This window comes from Ctenopharyngodon idella, chromosome 14 (genome assembly GCF_019924925.1).
Source record: "Ctenopharyngodon idella isolate HZGC_01 chromosome 14, HZGC01, whole genome shotgun sequence".
NCBI lineage: Eukaryota > Metazoa > Chordata > Actinopteri > Cypriniformes > Xenocyprididae > Ctenopharyngodon > Ctenopharyngodon idella.
Genome location: NC_067233.1, coordinates 16337098 through 16359862, shown reverse-complemented (window position 1 = coordinate 16359862; position 22765 = coordinate 16337098). Strand labels below are relative to the sequence as shown.

General features: G+C 38.1%; 1 protein-coding gene across 4 annotated transcripts in view; it reads left to right on the top strand.

Moving 5' to 3' along the window:
* The window catches only part of LOC127494526 (A disintegrin and metalloproteinase with thrombospondin motifs 2), a 174840-nt gene extending 153990 nt beyond the window's left edge, over nucleotides 1–20850 (top strand). Inside the window, exons 8-23 of one of the 4 annotated variants that reach the window (XM_051860481.1) lie at nucleotides 583–726; nucleotides 810–942; nucleotides 2007–2036; nucleotides 4155–4268; nucleotides 4368–4513; nucleotides 4675–4850; nucleotides 6106–6239; nucleotides 6315–6435; nucleotides 7199–7279; nucleotides 7385–7548; nucleotides 7636–7801; nucleotides 9271–9403; nucleotides 9941–10148; nucleotides 10239–10368; nucleotides 12384–12473; nucleotides 17925–20850. In XM_051860481.1, coding sequence (XP_051716441.1) covers nucleotides 583–726; nucleotides 810–942; nucleotides 2007–2036; nucleotides 4155–4268; nucleotides 4368–4513; nucleotides 4675–4850; nucleotides 6106–6239; nucleotides 6315–6435; nucleotides 7199–7279; nucleotides 7385–7548; nucleotides 7636–7801; nucleotides 9271–9403; nucleotides 9941–10148; nucleotides 10239–10368; nucleotides 12384–12473; nucleotides 17925–19330 — 3376 coding nt within the window. In that variant the 3' untranslated portion in view covers nucleotides 19331–20850. The remainder of the gene's footprint in view (nucleotides 1–582; nucleotides 727–809; nucleotides 943–2006; nucleotides 2037–4154; nucleotides 4269–4367; nucleotides 4514–4674; nucleotides 4851–6105; nucleotides 6240–6314; nucleotides 6436–7198; nucleotides 7280–7384; nucleotides 7549–7635; nucleotides 7802–9270; nucleotides 9404–9940; nucleotides 10149–10238; nucleotides 10369–12383; nucleotides 12474–17924) is intronic. The other 3 variants (XM_051860482.1, XM_051860483.1, XM_051860484.1) reach the window with 3 other exon arrangements.
* The last annotated feature ends 1915 nt before the right edge of the window (nucleotides 20851–22765 follow it).

Sequence of the window (22765 nt, the reverse complement as noted above, 5' to 3'; positions counted from 1 at the left end):
TATAGTTAGCGAAAAGCAGTATGTGAAAAGATTAGTATGTCCCTATTCACAGTATTCATACTTCCGCCGTGATTCTGAAATGTGCATCCGATGTACATTTTACTGTCCCATGAGGCCATGGGACAGGATTTGTTAACGGAAGTGAAGTGATGCAACTGATGCTGGTTGGTCATATGACAACGGATGTAGGGCCTCCAAATTACATTCATACTATACAGAACATACTTTTTAACATTAGTGAAGTAATTACTTATTCAAAGAAAGTACCTACTCAGAGAATATACAATTTCAGAAGCAGCCACTGTCTTTATGGGTGTCATTGAGTGATTTGCTCAACCGATTAGTTCATAAACAAAGTCATTCAGGAACAAAGAAAGTGACTGTGTATACGATTGAATCATTGAAACACTCACTCAACCAATTCATAGAAAAAAAAAAAAAAAAAACAATTCAGGAACAAATTTATGTAATTCCATAAATATGGTGTCTTCCCTAAGTTGTCCTTAAAAATGTAAATTGTTTGTGTGTGTATATATATATATATATATATATTATATATGTGTGTGTATGTGTGTGTTATAGGTTGGGAATGGAGCATGATGGGCAGGGGAACCGTTGTGGAGATGAGGTGCAGATGGGGAGCATCATGGCCCCACTGGTGCAGGCTGCTTTCCACCGGTTCCACTGGTCCCGCTGCAGTCAACAGGAACTAGGCCGCTACCTGCAGTGAGTACTAGATGTACATATACACCCAATCAATCACAACTCTACTATACTGGATTATATTCCACCTCATTCTGCCTCTGTAGTTCATATGATTGTCTCCGTGATGACCCGTTCGAGCACACGTGGGAGGAGCTTCCACAGCTGCCTGGGCTGGATTACTCTATGAACCAACAGTGTCGCTTTGATTTTGGGGCCGGATATATGATGTGCACAGCGGTGAGTCTTGAATTAAGTGCCGCACAGGCCTTTTCATTCAAATAATGCATTATTTTTATGAGATTGTAAAATCACTACAAGCATGTATAATTCTCGTTGACAACCATCAGCTTGCCATAACAATCACCATTTGTGGTCATTGGGTTCACCATAGACTGCCGTGACCCAGTATTATGTGTTATACATGCTAATAATGCATTATGAATGTAACACAGTATGTTGTGTTAAGTGACTGAGTTTTGATATCGGTACTGTACTTGCTGAAGGGAAAAAGCTTAAAGGAACAGAATAGTGCACCAGAAATGTTCAATTTGTCACTATTTCTTACGCACATGCTCTTTCAAACTCATATGGCTTTCTTTCTTTGTGGAACATAAAAGCAGGATTTAAAAAAAAAAAAAAATTCCATGGACACAAAAGCACCTTTAATAAAAAATTTCATAAAAGTGGTCCATATGACTTTTTCTTTTTTCAAGTCTTCTGAAGTAATGCAAGTTATACAGACTGAAAGTCTTTACTGAACATTTCATTAATGAATTGTGCTTTTGAGTGTGATCTTTTCAATGAATCTTTTCATAATTTTGCAAGTTTGCAAGCCTTTTGAACATTCTGTGTGTTCCGTGAAAAAAAAAAAAAAAAAATTGTCATATGGGTTTACATGAACGTGAGAAAATGATGAAACTTCTTTTAATTTTGGGTTACCAAATCTTTTAGTGACTGAGAAGGACCAAGTTGTAAAAAATCTTTCATACAACATCAGCTGGTTTTATTTTCCAGATTCACAACAAAACATACATTTCAAAATGATGTCAAACGTCTATCTGAGAAAAAAATGTGAGGCTAATTATATTGTTTGCGATTCACTGTTGGGGGAAAAAATATTTTTAATTAAAATTGATCAGATAAGCAAAACCAGATGGTTTGAGTTTGAAATCACTTGATGTTGCTTTAACAAAACTGGATAAATATGATTTCAAGAATCATTTCTGCACTAAAAAATGAAATTCCAGCTGAACACCACTGCTTGGACTGTACTTCACTGTCTTGTTAAACCATTCCCTTAGCTGCAAAAGGTGGGGCCATCAGGAGCCCAGGTAAGGTGTTCTCCTCAGTCCCAATGTGGCCTCTTTCGTTTGAACTTGGTTCAATTCAGATGGTCTTATTGTTAATCATTACATGTTATTGGTTGGTGTTGAACTCATTGTCATTTTGCAGACATGTACGCAGCAGGATACTAAACCCACAGTCGTCTTTTCCTCATTTCAGAATTGATTGGCACAGTTTTCTCCCACATGAATTTAACAGCCTGTGTGACATGAAGTTACATGAAGGAATGCTTGAGTTCAATACAAATGTAATGATTTAAATAATTTCAACTTGTCCTTCAGTTTCTAAAAATAAAGAAAAAATGTGTGTACAGAAATGCACAAATTGATGTCCATATATGTGCAATATAAGCACATGAATACTCAATCATCTGCAAAGTTCTGTTTACAACGAGCTCCACACAGAGGAATTACATATTTTAATGCATATCTGGAGGTTCATCCACCCAGAACAGTAGTCTCACCACTTAAAGGGTGTTTTAGACAGCTTTACATCTTATATAACACATTTTATTTGTTTATTTATTTATTCATTTTTGTATGCAAGAATTAATATATTTGCTTCAGCAAAAACACGAGAGGCACTTTTCTGCTTCTAAACTCTCTGGAATGCCTTGCCCCTTGACTTAAAGGGTCCAAAAATGAAAATTATGTCATTAATTACTCACCCTCATATCGTTTCACACCCGTAAGACCTTCATTCATCTTCGGAACACAAATTAAGATATTTTTGATGAAATCCGATGGCTCAGTGAGTCCTCTATTGCCAGCAATGTCACTGAACCTCTCAAGATCCAGAAAGGTACTAAAGACGTATTTAAAACAGTTCATGTGAGTACAGTGGTTCTACCTTAATATTTTTTTTGGCGCACTAAAAATATTCTCATCGCTTTATAAGTACGCTTTATATGTCTTTAGTACCTTTCTGGATCTTGAGAGGTTCAGTGACATTTCTGGCAATAGAGGCCTCACTGAGCCATCAGATTTCATCAAAAATATCTTAATTTGTGTTCCGAAGATGAACAAGGTCTTACGGGTGTAGAACAACATGAGGGTGAGTAATAAATGACATTATTTTCATTTTTGGGTGAACTAAATTGTAAAAACACTACTGTGAACACATGATTTCGTTTTTCGAAATGAGGGACAAAATTATTTTCTGTGGTAAAAAAGCATGCCACAGATTCTCTCAATACAGCTCAAACTTCCTTTGAACATCCCTTTAATGTCAAGTTAACCAGGTCATTGCAGTCTGGTGACTTTTCAGTGAGTTTTCTATATTCATCAGAAAAAACATCCATGAATAGATCGCCGACTGGAGCAAGTTTAATCACAATACAGTTCCCTGAAATGTCTAAAATCTCTTCAGATGCTAAATAATCATCTAGCTATTGGCCTAGCACTATTTTCGCTATTTAGCTTGGCAAACTCTAAACAATACTCAAACTGAGATAACGGAAGCAGCCAGCTGGCTACTGCTGAAAACTGTGAGCCATTATTTTGCACTTAGTGTCTTGATGTGTTTGAAACGCTTGTTGGGTTTAGGATCCTGCTAAATGGAGTGTCATCATTAGTACCACAGCCAGAGATTCTGGTCCTGTCTACTACGCCTCTCCAAGGGAGGAAAAAAAAAAGAGAGATTTTGCTTACATTTGAGGCCATATCACATCACTGCCCAGCATTCTGTTGTCTGCCTGTGCTCTTGGTCAGAAGCTGTATCATAACTAATTGTTTTGTCATTGTTTTGTTTTGCCTGCATGAGATTGCTTTGTTACATAAATGTAACCTGTCCATTACTGAAAATGTATCATACTGTTTCATTATGCAGAAAAACAAACAGGTTATTTGAACAATATATACAATTTATTTATTATAAAGACAAAGCTTAATGGACCTTTTTTCGATTATTGGAGATTACGGGGCTATTTGCACATTATCTCATCTTTGTAAAGAACAGTTTACTATATTTACCCAATCTGATGTCCTTCAGATCCTAGCCTTGTGACTTTCTGACCAGTTGCATCTTGTTGTAAGATTCATCTCATTCAAGAGTGTGTGTGAGAGGTTGAGAATAAATTTTCTTCTCTCTATTCCTCTATTTCTCAGTATCGCTCATTTGACCCCTGTAAGCAGCTTTGGTGTGCTCACCCAGACAACCCCTTCTTCTGTAAGACCAAAAAAGGACCACCCATTGATGGTACCACATGCGGAGATGGGAAGGTACCGCCACTCAGCCTTTAATGCAGATATGTCCTGATGGGTTAGACTCACTCGCTTCCTCTGTGTTTATGTGTTTGCTTTGTTCTCTTCCCCCCTTAGCACTGTTTTAAAGGCCACTGTGTGTGGCTGACTCCAGACATCATAAAACAGGATGGAGGCTGGGGGATGTGGAGTGAGTTTGGCTCCTGCTCTCGCCCCTGTGGAAGGGGACTACAGTTTCGCACCCGAGCTTGTGACAGTCCACGGTGTGTACATCCATCCATCCATCCATCCATCCATCCTTCTTTCTATCTATCTATCTATCTATCTATCTATCTATCTATCTATCTATCTATCTATCTGTCTGTCTGTCTAAATTGTTCACATGTAACTAATTCTTTTTTCCAATTCCTTTAACCTCCTCCAGTCCAGCTAACGGTGGACGTTCTTGCTCGGGCCCAAGCTATCAGTTCCAGATGTGTAATACACATGAGTGTAAGGACCCGTACCATGACTACAGAGCCGAGCAATGTAGCATGATGGACAACAAGTTTGAGTACCAGAATACCTGGCACCACTGGCTGCCTTATGAACACCCTGACCGTAAGTAATACAGCGGACTTCACAGACTTGACAGAGTTGACAACAGATACTGAGCTACAAAACAACTAGACAAATACTACATCAAATACTACTGACACAATTTTAAAATAAGTATAAATAAAAGAGTACCCTAAAACAGTACAATACACCAAAAATATATCTGGACACATAAGCCACAATACCCACCTTGAAAACTTAAGGTACTAAATACCCTTAATGTACTAATACAAACCTTTTATGGATGGGTGAGGTACAAAGATGTACTTTTGAGGCCTAGTGACAAGCTTTTTTTTTTTTTTTTTTTTTTTTTTCTGTGCAATAAGCAAAGCCAAATACTATGTAATCTATTGCTATATTTGTACATTTTATTTAGATCACTCACTCCTGTTTCTCACTCCTGTCCTGCACAATCAAGATCAGTTCGTCCGCCAGGCTTACAACCGGGCTGATGTAATCCATCGCTCCACACAGCTGCTCTCACTTAAACAGTGGGCACACATGAGAATATGATTTCACTCAAAACCCCCTCTTTTTTCCATGTGTACTTCTACACCATTCATGACATCAGTGAGAACATGAAATCCCTCCAGTGTCATTAGCGCTGAGGACATCTGCCTTAGTTTTACTATCAACACAAGTACATCCAAAGTAATGCTCATATTAAGAGGGACTTTTTGAGTCTTTTATTACTGTCATGTCAATAATGACTGAACACAGAGTAATTCACAGAAGAATGTTTGTGGTTTATGTCTCATACCATGAAATTGGCTTGGATACTTTTGATTAGATGAAGTAATCAACACACACAGAGTGCAAGTAAATGCTTTTAAATTGCTGGGATATCCAACAGTCATCACATTGTTCATGGATAACGTTTGGTCTTTATGGGAAATTGAATTGTACTTCTGGAACAGAAGTGTCTAGTTTTGGGATTATACACACCAATGCTGGGAATCCGTCTGGGATGATGTAATGTACAATGCATTTATAGAAGACCATTCAAACTTAATCAAGGTTGTTTTTTTCTTTTTTCTATAAACCATGGAATAACATTAGCCTATGTCTATCCTCTGTTGGACCAAGATGGACTAATTGTGGAATAGATTTTCAAAGCATTTTGTAATTTTTTTTCTAAACATATGGAAGCTGTTTTCTTTTAAGAATTCAAGATCTTCTCAATCCTTGTTAATATGCACTTGATCTTTGTGTTGTATATCTTAATCCGTCATTCAGGGATCTCTCTTGTCTTCCATAGCTAAGCAACGCTGCAAATTGTACTGTCAATCCAAAGAGACGCGAGCTGTAGTCAACATGCAGACTCTGGTGGAAACTGGAACACGCTGCTCCTACAAAGATCCCTACAGTGTGTGTGTGTACGGAGACTGTGAGGTGAATAACTGTATGTACCTCTTGTAAATGTGTGTGCTTAGTTCCCTTTTGCTTATGGTGTCTTTCTCCCTTCAGAAAGTGGGCTGTGATAATGTAGTTGGATCAGCTCTTCAGGAAGACAAGTGTGGCGTCTGTGGGGGAGACGGAACCAAGTGCAAGACTCACAAGTTTAACTTCACCTTTGTAGAGAAGAAAGGTACGTCTTCCCAGCACACATGTAGGCTTGGTTCCAAAACCTAGTGGAGGCTGCATTTTAAGGCATCATAAGCTTACAGTCCAGACACAATGGCTCTTCTAAACATTGGCATAATTATGCTGCCTCCTAAGATAAATTCTTTTGGCCAAATTCTTCACAAAGGCAATACCATAACTCAGGGTTACCTTTCAGTCAGTCACCTTCAACGTTAGGTCAGAACTGAACTGACAAATTGGGATCTCACCTGAGATATTAATCTTAGGGGGTACTTCAAGAAAATATTTTACATCTAAGGCACATGTGTCAAACTCCGCTCCTGGAGGGCCACTGTCCTGCAGAGTTTAGCTCCAACCAGCTCCAAAACACCTGCCTGGAAGTTTCTAGTAATCCTGTAGAGCTTGATTAGCTAGTGCAGGTGTGTTTAATTAGGGTTGGAGCTAAACTCTGCTGGACAGTGGCCCTCCAGGAACTGAGTTTGACACCCCTGATCTAAGGGGTTCAGCTTAGAAAAAGTTGAAACCTTAGTGGAAATTCCAAGAAATAAATGTTGGTTTCAAAATTCAATACTGAAAGCATCCATAAAAATAATTCAGTCTAAATAAAACCATTTTGCACTTGTTTATAAAAGCTACTTAAATGTCCTAATTGAACTAAGGCCTAATCCTGACTTAATATAAGCTCTGTCTGTGAAGCCAGGCCTTAGAGTATTGTTGGATAATAGTGGTAGTAATAGTGATTTGAAATTGTTTTGCATTTGGTTTAGGTGTCATTAAGGTGCTTGAAGTTCCCAGAGGGGCGAGACATCTCTTCATCCAGGAACTTAATGGGACTACTCACATTTTAGGTGAAGCCTGATCTTTTCCTGTAGTTTCTCATACAGTAAGCACTGAAGTGGTCACTGTTTTTGCTTAATTACGGCTCTCTCTCTCTTCATTTTTTCACTGAATAGCTATCAGGAATAAAGCGTCGGGTGATTTCTTTCTCAACGCACATGGAGACTACCCAGAGACGCGCTCAGTTATCGAAAAAGGACTGGAATGGGAGTATGAGAATAAAAACAATAAGGACACCATTCAAACCAATGGCCCCCTGAAAAACGATGTGGTTGTCATGGTAATTTCCCATAGGAATTCACACACGCATGAATGGACACACACTCTTTTAGCTTGTCATAACTGATTGTTTTTATTTGTGTACTAGATCCGAATGCATGGATCGGCCAAAGTGAAAGTGTCGATCAAATACATCACTGATAATGACAGACCAAGTGACAGTGCCAATGAGAATAACATGGTTCCTGATAATGCTGTGCCATACTCCTGGGTGGTGAAGAGATGGGCACCTTGCTCCAAGACCTGTGGAGGAGGTAGTTCACTGCAACCCTCACAATCATTTGTCTGAGAATAGTTTGATATAGATGCAGGCAGATGAGTTTCCCCTACATCTCTAATAAGTTTCTACTATAACTGACCCTTTGCTAAGTCTCTCCTTCTGACCAATCTGAAAATGAAAATGCCTTGAGCTTGTGTTAATCGCAGACTTTATTTCAGGCATTTAAAGGGATAGTTCACCCAAAAATGAAATTTATCCCATGATTTACTCGCCCTCAAGCCACCATAGGTGTATATGACTATCTTCTTTCAGACGAACACAATTGGAGATATATTTAAAAATATCCTTAGTCCTTAGTTTATAATGGTTGTGAATGGGGGGCCGTGTTTTGAAGCTAAAAATAATGCATCCATCCATAAAAAAGTAATGCATATGACTCCAGGGGGTTAATAAAGTCCTTCTGAAGCGAAACAATGCATTTTTGTAAGAAAAATATCCATATTTACAACTTTATAAATTCAAATAACTAGCTTCCGGAGGATGACCGTATGCAGAATGTGCAAGTTGATTTGCGCCAAATGAGTAATCCTTTGAGGCGATTCTCTTATATCGAAATCCTCCAAAATTTCTTTTTAAAAAATTATCATTTTAGACTTATATCTCCGCATTCATCATTATGTTGTGTGTCAGGTCAAAGGATACTCTTCCGCCACAAATCGACTTGCGCATTCTGAGTACGGTTTTCCACCGGAAGTTAGTTATTTGAATTTATAAAGTTTTAAATATGGATACTTTTCTTACAAAAATGCATCGCTTCACTTCAGAAGACCTTTTATTAACCCCTGAAGTCATATGGGTTACTTTTTTTATGGATGGATGCATTCTTTTTGGCTTCAAAACGTGACCCCCCATTCACAACCATTATAAACCTTAGAGGACTAAGGATATGTTTAAATATATCTGCGATTGTGTTTGTCTGAAAGAAGATAGTCATATACACCTAGGGTGGCTTGAGGGTGAGTAAATCATGGTATAATTTTCATTTGTGGGTGAACTAACCCTTTAACCAGAAACCAATTTTAAAAAAACCTATTGACTTCAGGACAATGGAATGCTAAATGCTAATTCTGTGTTTTTTGGGGGGTTTTGGCCTACAAAAATATATCATCCTTGCAGCACTCTATTCATGTTGTCCTGTTATTTATTTATTTACAAAACCTCCTGTAAGAACAATTTTGACAATATTTGGTACAATAGTATGTTAGCTTACATTATTTTTTTTATTGTACTTCTCTTTTCATGTTCATGAGTATTTGATTCACTCCCTTTAGCTTTTTAACAAAACTTTGTAGTTTTTTTTTTTCCTCCAAAAAATGGACTTGACCCCCAATTCTGACAATATTTAGTCCAATAGAATGTTAGCATATCTTATTTTGATTACATTATTTCGAATTTCTCTTTTCATGTTCATGAATATTTCATTCACTTCATTCTTATGGACAGGCATTCAGATGACACGTTATGGCTGCCGTAAGAACACAGAGATGAGGATGGTCCATCGCAGGTTCTGTGAGAAAATCAAGCAGCCTCCGCCCCTGTTTAGAGACTGTTACCTGAGAGAGTGTGCTCAGCCTATGTGAGTTTGTGCACCAGAAGAGCTTTCATTTCCAAATCAGAGTATTGTGTATTGTTATACGAGTTACAAGGATATTCTTGTTATTTTTTATTCATATTTTCAGTTTTGAGAGTAACACAAGTTGCTTAATTAGATTATGTTTTGAAGTATTTTTTTATTTTTACATGTTAATGGTATTAATCTGCATTTTAAACCCACCTTTGCTGTTGTTATCACTATTGGCACCTTTTGTTTTTTAATCATCAGTGCACGGGATGCAACGTAGAAATCAACATTTGTCAAAAATGTGATACAAATGTGATACATTGTTTGCTGTGATTTAATGTACAATGGGATCCAGAAAGGCTTTTAAAGAAATAACCAATACAATTTTATTGCAAAAAGTATGTAAAACTTTTAAAACTAGTGTTCCCTACACATATTTTACATTTTGTAGTCTAGTTTTCTGCAACTATAGTCTATCTCCAGTAGGTGTCATTGTGATACCTGTTTTTTTCTGAATAAACTGTGACTGTGTGTTTGATTTTATGTGTTTAGCTGGGTGGCTGGAGAGTGGGGTGAATGCAGTAAGTCTTGTGGGAAGACAGGCACTCAGACACGCTCCGTACGCTGCGTCCAACCTCTGGTCGACGACAAGTACAAATCCATCCGCAGTCGTTACTGCAGCGACGAGCGCCCAGAATCTCGCAGAGACTGCAATCGCAACCTGTGCCCTGCTGAGTGGAGGCTTGGCCCCTGGTCACAGGTACAGACATGAACATGCTTTGTTTTTTTATCAGTATAGATCTGAGCGTTGGATTAGTTTGACATTCTGTTTGTGTGTGTGCTGTTGTAGTGCTCAGTGACGTGTGGTAATGGCACGCAGGAGAGGCAGGTGCTTTGCCACACCCGTGACAACACCATTGGACTCTGCTTGGACTCCAAACCAGCTGCATTAAGACCCTGCAGAATGGATCCCTGCCCAAGTTCGTATTCCATTTTATGGTCACGCTTTCTGTCACTTTCATTAATAAGTCTGAAATAACAACCCAAAATGTCTAACAGATTAGTACATTCATAATTAAAGTCAACATGAAGCCCATTTTCTGTAAAATGATGTATCGAAACAAGATATTAGAGTAAAAAAAATGTGTAGGGCAGGACTTGAATTGACTGGATCGTTAAAAGTGGGTGTAACATACCAGATTGGATCCAAATGGTTGGTTGGAGGGGTTAAAGGGTTAGTTGACCCAAAAATTACAATTCTGTCATTAATTACTCACCCTTATGTCGTTCCACACCCGTAAGACCGTCGTTCATCTTCGAAACACAAATTAAGATATTTTTATCAAAACCCGATGGCTCACTGAGGCCTGCATTGCCAGCAAGACAATTAACAGCTACTAGCCCAGAAAGCTACTAAAGACATATTTAAAACAGTTCATGTGACTACAGTGGTTCAACCTTAATGTTATGAAGCGACGTGAATATTTTTTGTGTGCCAAAAAACCCCCAAAATAACGACTTTATTCAACAATATCTAGTGATAAAGCTTGATGAAGTTCATGAAGCTTCGAAGCTTTACGAATCTTTTGTTTCTAATCAGTGGTTCGGAGCGTGTATCAAACTGCCAAAGTCACGCCCCCCAGTGATGAACCAATGAAATTTCGAAACACTTATGACGTAACAAACCTTCATTTACTGAAATCACGTGACTTTGTCAGTTTAACACACGCTCCGAACCACTGATTAGAAACAAAAGATTCGTAAAGCTTCGAAGCTTCATGAAGCAGTGTTTTGAAATGGCCCATCACTAGATATTGTTGAATAAAGTCGTTATTTTGTTTTTTTGGCACGCACAAAATATTCACGTCGTTTCGTAAACATTAAGGTTGAACCACTGTAGTCACATGAACTGTTTTAAATATGTCTTTAGTAGCTTTCTGGGCTAGTAGCTGTTAATTGTCTTGCTGGCAATGCAGGCCTCACTGAGCCATCGGATTTTATCAAAAATATCTTAATTTGTGTTCTGAAGATGAACGAAGGTCTTACGGGTGTGGAACGACATGAGGGTGAGTAATAAATAACAGAATTTTCATTTTTGGATCAACTAACCCTTTAATGTTGAATGCAAAAATATATTAAAGGGTTAGTTCACCCAAAAATGAAAATAATGTCATTAATTACTCACCATCATGCCGTTCCACACCCGTAAGACCTTCGTTCATCTGCGGAACACAAATTAAGATATTTTTGTTTAAAAATCCGATGGCTCAGTGAGGCCTCCATAGCCAGCAATGACATTTCCCCTCTCAAGATCCATTAATGTACTAAAAACATATTTAAATCAGTTCATGTGAGTACAGTGGTTCAATATTAATATTATAAAGCGACGAGAATATTTTTGGTGCGCCAAAAAAACAAAATAACGACTTATTTGGTGATGTCCGATTTCAAAACACTGTTTCAGGAAGCTTCGGAGCATTATGAATCAGTTATTCTCGTCGCTTTATAATATTAATATTGAACCACTGTACTCACATGAACTGATTTAAATATGTTTTTAGTACCTTTATGGATCTTGAGAGAGGAAATGTCATTGCTCCCTATGTAGGCCTCACGGAGCCATCGGATTTCAACAAAAATATCTCAATTCCGAAGATTAACGAAGGTCTTACGGGTGTGGAATGGCATGAGTAATAAATGACAGAATTTTCATTTTTGGGTGAACTAACCCTTTAAGCCAAGTATTCATATTTGAAGTATAGTCAATTGGGATTATTTGAATGTACACATACTAATGATCTGTCAAGCTTGCTTATTAATGTTATTAATAAAAGTTGTATTTTCTGTACTGATTTAGTGCAGAAATAACAGACTAATTCATGACATTAACAAATGCACTAATATAGCTGATGAGTTTTCTCTTGCTTTCTCTCTCTCCGTCTCCCGTGGCTTTCTCCTTCCCGACCCCACTCCCTCCTCTTCCCATATGCAACAGGGAGCACTTCCGACTTCAACAAGCACGGCAACTTCCTGATACAGTGGTTGTCGCGTCACGACCCCAAATCCCCCGTGCAGAGGATGTCAAGTAAAGCGTCTCTCTCCAGCCACGTTGTCGCGCTGCGCTGTCTCAGCTCTCTCAGCTGGATCTTCTCTCTGTCACTCTGCCTGGCTTTACAAGGCAAACTCCCCTGACTGCCTCCCTCTTCTGAGGCTTGCACGCTTCTCTTTTTCCTGGGTGGTGGTCCTCTTTTACGGGGCGTTTCCGATAGGGGGAGGTTTCTCTGTTTCTCTCTCTCTCTGTCTCTCGCTCTATCTCTCTCTCTCCTTTGTGGAGCTCTGTGTTGTGAACGCTGGCCAGTAAGAAATTGTTGACAAAACAAAACATGTAAAAAATTTGGGGGATGTTCGTTAAAGGAGGGGCTTTGTGGTTGGACGGGCAGCTTGCGGAGCTAATGATTGCGCTGAGGTTTCCGCAGGGGCGACGCGTTTGTTTGAATCACTGCCCTCTGCAAGCTGTTTCTATATGGCTCACGCTCTCGAGGCGGACGCTGTTTTACAGAGGCGCCGTCTGAGCTGCAGGTGTGAAGGGGAAAAAAATAAACATGAAAAGTGGCTAAAAGATTAAAAAAGAAAAACAAAAGACAAAAAAAAAGCTTTATTGTGATTGTGAACTTGTCACAATGAGGAAATCTTTGCTAAGTGCTCATTCCACATCCTAGTTCATTCTCGAAAACCGATGGGACAAAAACAAACACTCAAACTAACAAGTTAAGATGTTAACATTGGACGTACTGTTGAACCGCCATCATGCGTGTTGGTGGCCAATGGTGAACATGAGGTGGAACTTGCTAAACAGGGTCGCTTTACTACACACGTTTGAACGCCATAACCACCTCATCCTCCATCCTCTCTTTGACTGTTAACAAATTCAATAAATGCAGCTTATTTGTGCTTGCAGACTTTAAACAAACATATAAATATATTTGTATTTATATATGACTATAAATCTATATGGGTACCAATAATATGAAATATTAATAATTTGTTTTACCATGAATAAGCTGTAGCTTATTAGCCTAACATTTTGACTGCTATTGATCGCTTTAATTCTTGACTGTTACGTGTATTTTTTTATTGATTTTACATAAATACAGAACTATTGCTATTTAATAACAGAAGTTAAGTGTTTCGGGGGAAGGGGAAGACCTATATTATGCAGGACTCGCTCAGCCAGTTGCCTCTTCATTTTATTTTCAGAGAGAAGTGATTTCATTTTATTGGATTCATCCTGAACGAGAGGGATTCATGCACATTAAATATATCCATGTGGTTATGAGACCGGCGTGCTTTTTCGTCATGCCTTCGTGTGTGCGAGTGTTTCCGACACAAGTGTGTGTCCGTCTGCCAGCATGTGTTTTAACGTTGGTTACCAGTGGCCATACGAAAGACAAACGACACATAAATATACCTCATGAACTTTCATCCACATCCGAGCATATTCTTTTCGGGGTGGGTGGGTGGGTGGGGCGGTGATGGGAAAGGGGAGACATAGAACAATGCCTTACACTACAATTGAATGTATCGGCATTTATCTGTGAAAGTGATGGCTTAGCGCACAGAAACCAGAGGCAGCTTCAAACAAAACCTAAAATAGAACCAACTGATCAACCAATCGTCACACACATCCGAAAACGGTGGCTAACCCATTGGATACGGAGAGCGTTTTAATGGAAACTTACACTCAGCATCTCTTTATCACTTCAGACTTGTCATTGTATCGTGAAACACATTTCTGTTGTGACTATGTAGCGAGCTATCCGAATTTTCATGCTCAAAGCCGTGAAGAAAACACTAGGAAAAGCCAGACCTTGCAGTGAGATACTGTAAATAAACATTGGTGTTTACTGTATTTAATAACATTTATGACTGTTATCTCCTTACTTATAAGAAAAAAAAAATGCTAATATTATATACTATGAGTAACTGTCATGTTACTTCACTGGCCTAACTGCGTCTTGGCTGGCTGTTGTGGGGGAAATGTCTGGGGAACATTCAGATGGACTTACGTGCACTGCGTCTATATGCACTTTGATTTATCAGGGAAACTTTATTAATGTTTTGTAAATGTTTAATATATGACACTTGTATGTGCCATGCCAGTTTTTACATCATCATGGAAATCCTGTATTTTATTTAACTAATGACCTATTTATTTATTTACCTGTTCATCTGAATTACCAATGGATTAATTGTTCTCAAAGTAATGAAGTGTTTAACCAAAGTTACTGTGACCTTGTACCTTTCAATACAGTTGATTTATTTTTCTGAAGAAGATAACTCTATCTGTATGTTTAAAGGGGGGTGGGAGTGCATTTCATTGTTTCAGTTTCTGTCATGATCAACTGCAAAAGTAGGAATAAAAAAAATGTGTTATAAAAACAGAAATCTTTTCTTCTGGCTTTTCCCTGTCTGTGTTGGTGCTCTGCTTTCTGTCTGTCTCTCTGAAAGTATGATTCCTAATTCACAACGGTAAGCTTGTAATAATGTTTTATAATTCGGGTGGGTTTTCGCCGCGGGAAATTCGAGCATGTCGCCATTTGTCTTTGCGTCATTGCGTCAAGTCTGTTTACATAAAGAAGGAGTCCCAGCTAGTAGGCTATATAGCATGTGAGGAGGATCATTTATAGCCTTTTCTCACAGCAGCTGCAATAAATAAACTTATCATTTGGATGGCGGATTGTATGGTATGACAAATTAACGTTAGAGATTAGACTGTACAGAAATTAAAATCTACATGTAACGCTAATACACATTAAATACACATAGTCACACAATGCTGATGTTGTTAACATTAAAAAATTTGAGAACAAAGTATAACAATAATAATAATTTGCATGGTTTGATGTGATCCAAGCTAAGCAATCGTTAGATTTAATCACCATTTGCAGCGCGATTTATTGTAATGCTTTTTTTTTTCCTCAGTTGGTCAGAACAAAAGTGGCAGACATGTTACTTACTAGTTCAGATGACATTTTCTGGTGAAAATTCTTATTTTGGTCATACTTAAAGACTACAATCTGTGATTCCGAAGTATAGTATCCACACCGGTGTGGTGACTGACAGCAAACATTAGATTCATCCGCGCTGAGGAGCACAATTGCAGGTTTCAAACAGAGATGGTGACAAAAATGCAAAACTTACGAACTGTAGCTTTCACTAACCATTCATCCTAACATGCTTGGTCCTCTAGTATGCATCTACATCCCTATTTTGACAGATTTGCTTAATGGTCAGTTCATAACTTCTTTTCTGCCTTTGCCTTAACTTATGAAATATTTTTTCCCCCCCATTTCTGCTTATTTCTTGCTTAAACACACTTGTCAAACACACAAAACAAGCTTAGAAGTATTTTATCTACTTAGCTTCGCATACACTCCTGGGCAAAAATGGGCCAAGCCCAAAATGTCGAAACACTAAGCTTTTAATTCTTAATCTTTAATTTTTAATTCATTAATTTTTAATTATTTTTAAATCTTATGTCTTAACCACAAATTATTGGTCAGGAAATTAGCAAAATTTAAGCAAATGCACTACTTAAAAAGCCATTGATGTCTTAGAAAAACATCAAGACAGAATGCAGTTTTTGGCAGAATATGGTAAGTTGAATCACAATGGAACACGGGTTGCATGGTGATGCTCCAGAGCGGTGTCTTCGAAAATCTGGTGAGAAATATAATAATAAATGCATCTCTATACCACAGTGAAGGATGGAGGAAGAGGTGTCATTGTGTGGGAGGTCTTCACGGGTCCACTTGTATCCGAAAACCGAGACCCGAGCGGGTTTGGGTCCAAAACTTCGACGAGTGCCTCGGACATGGGTTGAGTTCGGTATAGTGGCTGTCTGGGGTAATTTTAAATAAATGTGCTTTTTTAGAATGGACCCAAGGAGACACAAATTTTTGTAAACTTTGTTGGGCATTTAATAAGTGATTGACATTTCAGCACTTCAACAAGTAGGCTGCTTGCGCGTTTGTGTTAAGTGCATTTTTGAGAAACGCACGTAAAAAGTAACAAACGTCTGTAACCTCGCACACAGAAATCCATCTTATAGCTATGAGATCCATCAGAAAAAGACATGCTGCATGTTCATGCAGCGCTTTTCTTTTTTGTGTGTAGAATCCCTTCGCCAGAAATGAGGTAAATAGGCCTAGCATTGCAGACAACGCTAGCAAATCCATGATTTATTAGGCTATCGATTTCATTTTAATCGAGCAATCACATTTATTTTTCCAATCCATTGCTAACAGTTGAAAGCTGAACTCAGAGATAACTTGATCCATCAGGCAGACAATAATATAGGCTAAAGTAAATATAAGTAAATTAAAAAAATGAATACACACCCTCATGTCGTTACAAACCTGACTTTCGTTCATCTTAACAACACAAATGAAGATTTTTTTGATGAAACCTGACTGCTTTCTGACCCTCCATAGACATTGATGCTTTAAAAAGTTCATAAAGAGATTGTAAAACTAATCCATATGAATTGAGTGGTTTAGTCCAAATTTTCTGAAGAGACTCGATCGCTTTATATGATGAACAGATTGAATTTAGGCTTTTATTTACATACAAACATTGATCAGCGAACATAAACAGAAGCTCAACCGAACCTGCTTGATGCGCAAGAAAAAAACCTCTTGCGGAAGCTCAAACGTGCCGCGTAACACACAAGAATGAACCTCATTGGTTCCCGCACATCAAGCGAACATGCTTGAGCTTCCGTTATGTGTGCGTTGATGAATGTTTATATGTGAATAAAAGCCTAAATTCAATCTGTTCTGATCGAGTCTCTTCAGAAAATTTGGACTAAACCACTCAATTCATATGGATCAGTTTTACCTTCTCTCTATGAGCTTTTTGAAGCATCAAAATGGTAGCTGTATATAGAGGGACAGAAAGCTCTCAGATTTTATCAAAAAGATCTTCATTTGTGTTCTTCATTCAAGTCTTACGGGTTTGGAATGACATGAAGGTGAGTAATTAATGACAGAATTCTCATTTTTGGGTGAACTAACCCTTTAAGACCATTAAAAGACCACTAAATATTTTGCCATATTTGGCTTGGCCAATTTTATTTATTTATTTATTTTGCCCAGGAGTGTACAGTACATTCCTATCTTCACAGATTTGCTTAATGGTCAGTTCATAACTTCTTTTCTGCCTTTGCCTTAACTCATGCTTACCTCAAGATTTCCCCCCTATTTCTGCTTATTTCTTGCTTAAACACACTTGTCAAAAGCACTAAACAAGTTTAGAAGACATATTTTATCTACTTAGTCAATAAGAACCTCTTTATATATTCATCATAGATTGTAAAAAGCATTAACTTGCTAATGTTACCTTAAGAAGCCTTTTCTACATGATCTAACCCTTAGATTTAATTTTGGTAGTGTAACCTATATGTATTTTAGCTTGTTGCTTAAGTATGATTTCAGTGTATACATATGTCTTATCATGACCCTCTCCTGTTTTTCAGGACTGCGTTGTCATGGTGACCGTTCTGCGTTCTGTCGCATGGAGGCGCTGCAGCAGTATTGTTCCCTTCCGGGCTTCCAGCGCATGTGCTGCAAATCCTGCAAGGTTGATAATTCCACAAAAATCACTGTGATCACAAGTAGGCCACCATCCAAATCAAAAATAACCACTAAAGGACGATCCACCATAACTCACAGTCCCACACGCACAGAGTCCACCACACTGTGGCCCTCCACAGCAGCCTTTCTGCAATCAACAGAAGGGAAAAGTGCCACTTCTGTGAGCACACCTTGGTTATATACGGCCTTAGCAACGTCAACTGATCCTCACGGATACACAACAATGCCCATTTTTCCGTATACTACAACTCCTATCTATAAGCACGCTAGTCCAGATTTCCTTCCAGAACAGAGCACATCCTTTGCCATTACTACAGCAACTAGGAACACATCTGCACCTGGTAATGACATGGCAAACAGCACAGAATTACCTGTTAGAACTGTAATCCCCTTCATTTTCACTGATGTGAATGATGCCACTCTCATTCCCAACACCACCGTCCAGTTTGAAAAGTTTGATAGGAGTAGTGATGCACCAAATGTAGACAACGGTGTGGTATTGCAGTCAACGACAGAGTATGGTGTGAATGAAAACGAATTATCAACATCGGACACCAAATTACCTGTTAGCACTGTTATCCCCATAATTTTCAGTGATGTGAAAGATGCCACCCTCATTTCCAGCACCACCGTCCAGTTTGAAAAGTTTGATATGAGTAGTCTTGCACCAGATGTGGACAACGGTGTGGTATTGCAGTCAGTGACAGAGTATGGTGTGAATGAAAACGAATTAACAACCTCGGGCACCAAATTACCTGTTAGCACTGTTATCCCCATAATTTTCAGTGATGTGAAAGATACCACCCTCATTTCCAGCACCACCGTCCAGTTTGAAAAGTTTGATGGGAGTAGTGGTGCACCAGATGTGGTACTGCAGTCAACGACAGAGTATGGTGTAAATGAAAACGAATTAACAACCTCAGGCAAGATGGTCCTCAGCATCCCAGTGACATCTATAGCAGAGGTGCCAACTACCACAGAAGAACCTGCTCCAATGGCAACGACCTCTATATCTACAACTTCCAGTACACCACAGTCAAGTACGACAGCATCCAGCACAGAGAAGACAAGCAGACGGCCGAATAATTTGGAAGAGACAAGCGAGAGCAACGCTATCGATATGCCTTATCGAATAATCCCATTGGACATCGAGTTTCCTCCAAATAACATCATCCCCAGGAAAGGGCGCGTGTTTCTGCGTGAGAAAACACGGAATAAGCGCATCCAGGAACTGCTTGAGGAGAAGCGAAACTTTTTGAGACGGATGAAAAGAGCACAGGGGTTTTGAACCCTGTCCAGTTTCTCTTATAGAGATACAGCTGCCAAATGCTACTTCTGAATCCAGATTTCATCTTGGTGCTTGGGTCAAGAACTGGAAAATGGCCAAAATATTTAATGAACTGATGCTTTTCCCTCTATTAATGACGTGGCAAACTGATCTTTGTGGAACAAAACCACTAGCATGTGTTTGCACAGTGTCTTTGAAACTCAACTATGTCCCTTTAGGAGGTTTCACTGAAGGATCTTCTAATTCGAAGTGATTTATCATCTTAAAGGATTAGTTCAGCCATAAAATGAAATTCTGTCATCATTTATTCAACCTCATGCCATTCCAAAACTGTATGGCTTTCTTCCTGATGTAGAACATTTTACATAGTTTTCAATACCATATAATTGAATGGTAATGTGGAGCTATCAAGCCCCAAAATGACAATAAAGCATCATACAAGTAATAGTCTTCCGAAGCCATTTGCTTTGTGCAAAAAACAAGTAATTTTCAACAAACAATATCATAATAGATCATAAAACATAAATCCTTAATATTCACATTTCAGGATATTCAAATACGGTTCATCAAAAAAAAAAATTTATGGTACTTTTACGGTTTTGTTTTGAAGCTTGACTGCTTCTGGTCCCCATCCACTTTTATTGAATGGAAAAAAAAAACAGCATGAAAAAGAAAAGGAAGTCAACAAGAGGGTGAGTGAATGGTGAGAGAAATTTCATGTTTGGGTGAACTAAAAACCATAGAAAAAGAGTTGAATGAATTATCATTTGCACAAATGTGTTTTGCCCAAATATGCTAAATGACAGATACGGACAATAGGCACATACTGTATTATTGGTAAATTACAGGATAGAAATGGTGTACTATTTTATTCATTTGGCACCAGCCTGAAATGTACATGTTGGCTATGGTATGTTTCAGCTGTAGATTTTATCATAAAAATGTCTGATCATTTTACAGAGTGAAAAATATGGAACCCATGGTGACAATATGGCAGTTCAGTATATTGTGAATATACTGGGAAATAAAATTGAGAGTCAATAAGTGAATCTGCAGGTACTTAATGTACAGTAAATGCTCTTTCAGTATGTAAAATGAATAGCACTAAATTACCCCAGAGAAGTGAATCAGAGTTAAGTGTGTATAGCCAGACATGACATGCAGTTAAGACATTTCCATTACTCAATATTCTAACCTATATCACCTATATGTTTTGACTTGCATGTATCTGTCATGAGAAAAATTACACAGTTGTTTTCACTGGTGAGTGATTTGACAAGAACAATTCAGGGATGCACCATACAGATATTAATTTTATGCTTGTGAATTATATTTCCTTTCACCAGTATGCAAGCTTATGCTGAAACTTTATTAAATCAGGTCAAGAATATATATATTTTTATTTGTGAGATATTGATGATTATGAGTGCTCTACAGCCTTACCCAAAGATTTCTAAGACTCCATATGTAAAAAAGCAGAAGAAAATGTCAAAAACAGAAATAAATTTTCTATATTGCAAGAGTTTCGTTTCACATTCCTCTTATACATTTTCTTGTGCTTTTACAGACCTTTTTTAGATTTTGATAGAATTATTTCAATTTCAAGTTTATATCTGTTTCATTTAAATGCTAAAACAAACATATACGGTACATATCACCTTCATTTTTTTTTTTAATTTATTATTCTTCATGTTAAAAAATTGTATATGCCACTTGCATGTTAAATAATTAGGACAAACTTTTTACAGCTGTTTAATTAAGTAAGTTACCTTAAAGGTTTAGTTCACCAAAAAATGAAAATTCTGTCATTAATTACTTACCCTCATGTCGTTCCACACCCGGAAGATCTTCGTTCATCTTCGGAACACAAATTACGATAGCTGTCTGATTCCTCAATAGACAGCAATTTAACAACTACTTTCAAGGTCCAGAAAGGTACTAAAGACACTTTTAAAGTAGTCGACGTGACTGCAATGGTCCAACCTTAATATTATGAAGTGACGAGAATACATTTTGTGCGCAGAAACAAAACAAAAATAATAACTTTATTCAACGATATCTTCTGTTCTGTGTCATTCTGGTATGTTGTTTACATCCAGCACTTCCAGGTTCTACGTCAGAACGCCGGCTCAGTAAACTTTAGCAAAATGACGCCATTTCCATTAACTGATGTTATGAGACTAAAACTCTCGCGATAAGTCATTTTCTAAAAGATACTTCTTTCTGAGAGCATTATTCAGAGCGTAATATTTGCCACGGCTTCTGGAAGCCCTTCTCCCTCATATATGCTTCCCTTTTCAATACTCCAATGGATGCTTCCTCATTTCTTCACTCCTCCATCCTCCAGCCTGTGACCTGGAAACCGATCAAAGAAAATCTCGAAGGCCATTTTAATTCTATAAAGGCCATTTCAATTCTATAAATGCACCGCGAGGAGGTGAGGAACGAGGAGTGAGAAAGCTTCCTGAGGAGCTATGAGCGACGATGCACAGGTGCATAGACATTTACTATTAGTTTCTATTATGTTAATTATTAATTGTTAATAGATTAATGCTATTAGTATTAGATGTCAAACTTCAATAACATAAGATCACTCAAGGCTCGAGCGCAGCTGATGACGCTTTAAACTGACGCTCGAGGGATCAAGAATATTCCAATATAAAAATAAGATTTCCTTCGATTACCCCATCCTCATTTTCTTTTCTTGCATCCTCCCGCTGCATCTATGGGCTGAAGCTGAGGCGCGAGCAAAGATATGCATAAATAAGTAAAGAAAGGCACCCCGTCTCGTCTTCTGTACAAACATACAGCGCTGTCTTTGAAGAATGATGATTTGACTGTAAATGAGAAAAAAAACTGTTTCCATTGCAGTTTTGCGAAATATTCCTTTTTCGAATTGCTTGGAAAAACCACCTCATGCGAGCGTAAAAACTTTCTTGCAATATTTGGGAGTTTTTTTCCATTGAGCGTAATTTCAATTCGCAATTACAATTTGTGCAATTTTAAGGGTAATGGAAACGCGGCTAGTGTCTTTAGTACCTTTCTGGACCTTGAAAGTGGTTGTTAAATTGCTGTCTTTTGAGTAGTCAGACAGTTATCGGATTTCATCAAAAATGCCTTAATTTGTGTTCCGAAGATGAACGGTCTTACGGGTTTGGAACGACATGAGGGTGAGTAATTATGACAGAATTTTCATTTTTGGGTGAACTAACCCTTTAAGTAAGTTAGTTTTCTTTAAAAAGACTCATGTACTCTTCTCATTATTTTACATATTTGCATTAAGGTTTTCTTGAGAAAGAACAGTACTAATTAGAACAGAAGAAATTAGAGATGTACCTCTGCCAGGGCTCCTTGCTTCACTTCATCCACTTCATTAGCTTTCATCTTCACCACAGGTGAAAGTCTGGATGGACCAATCAACACATCCATTACATA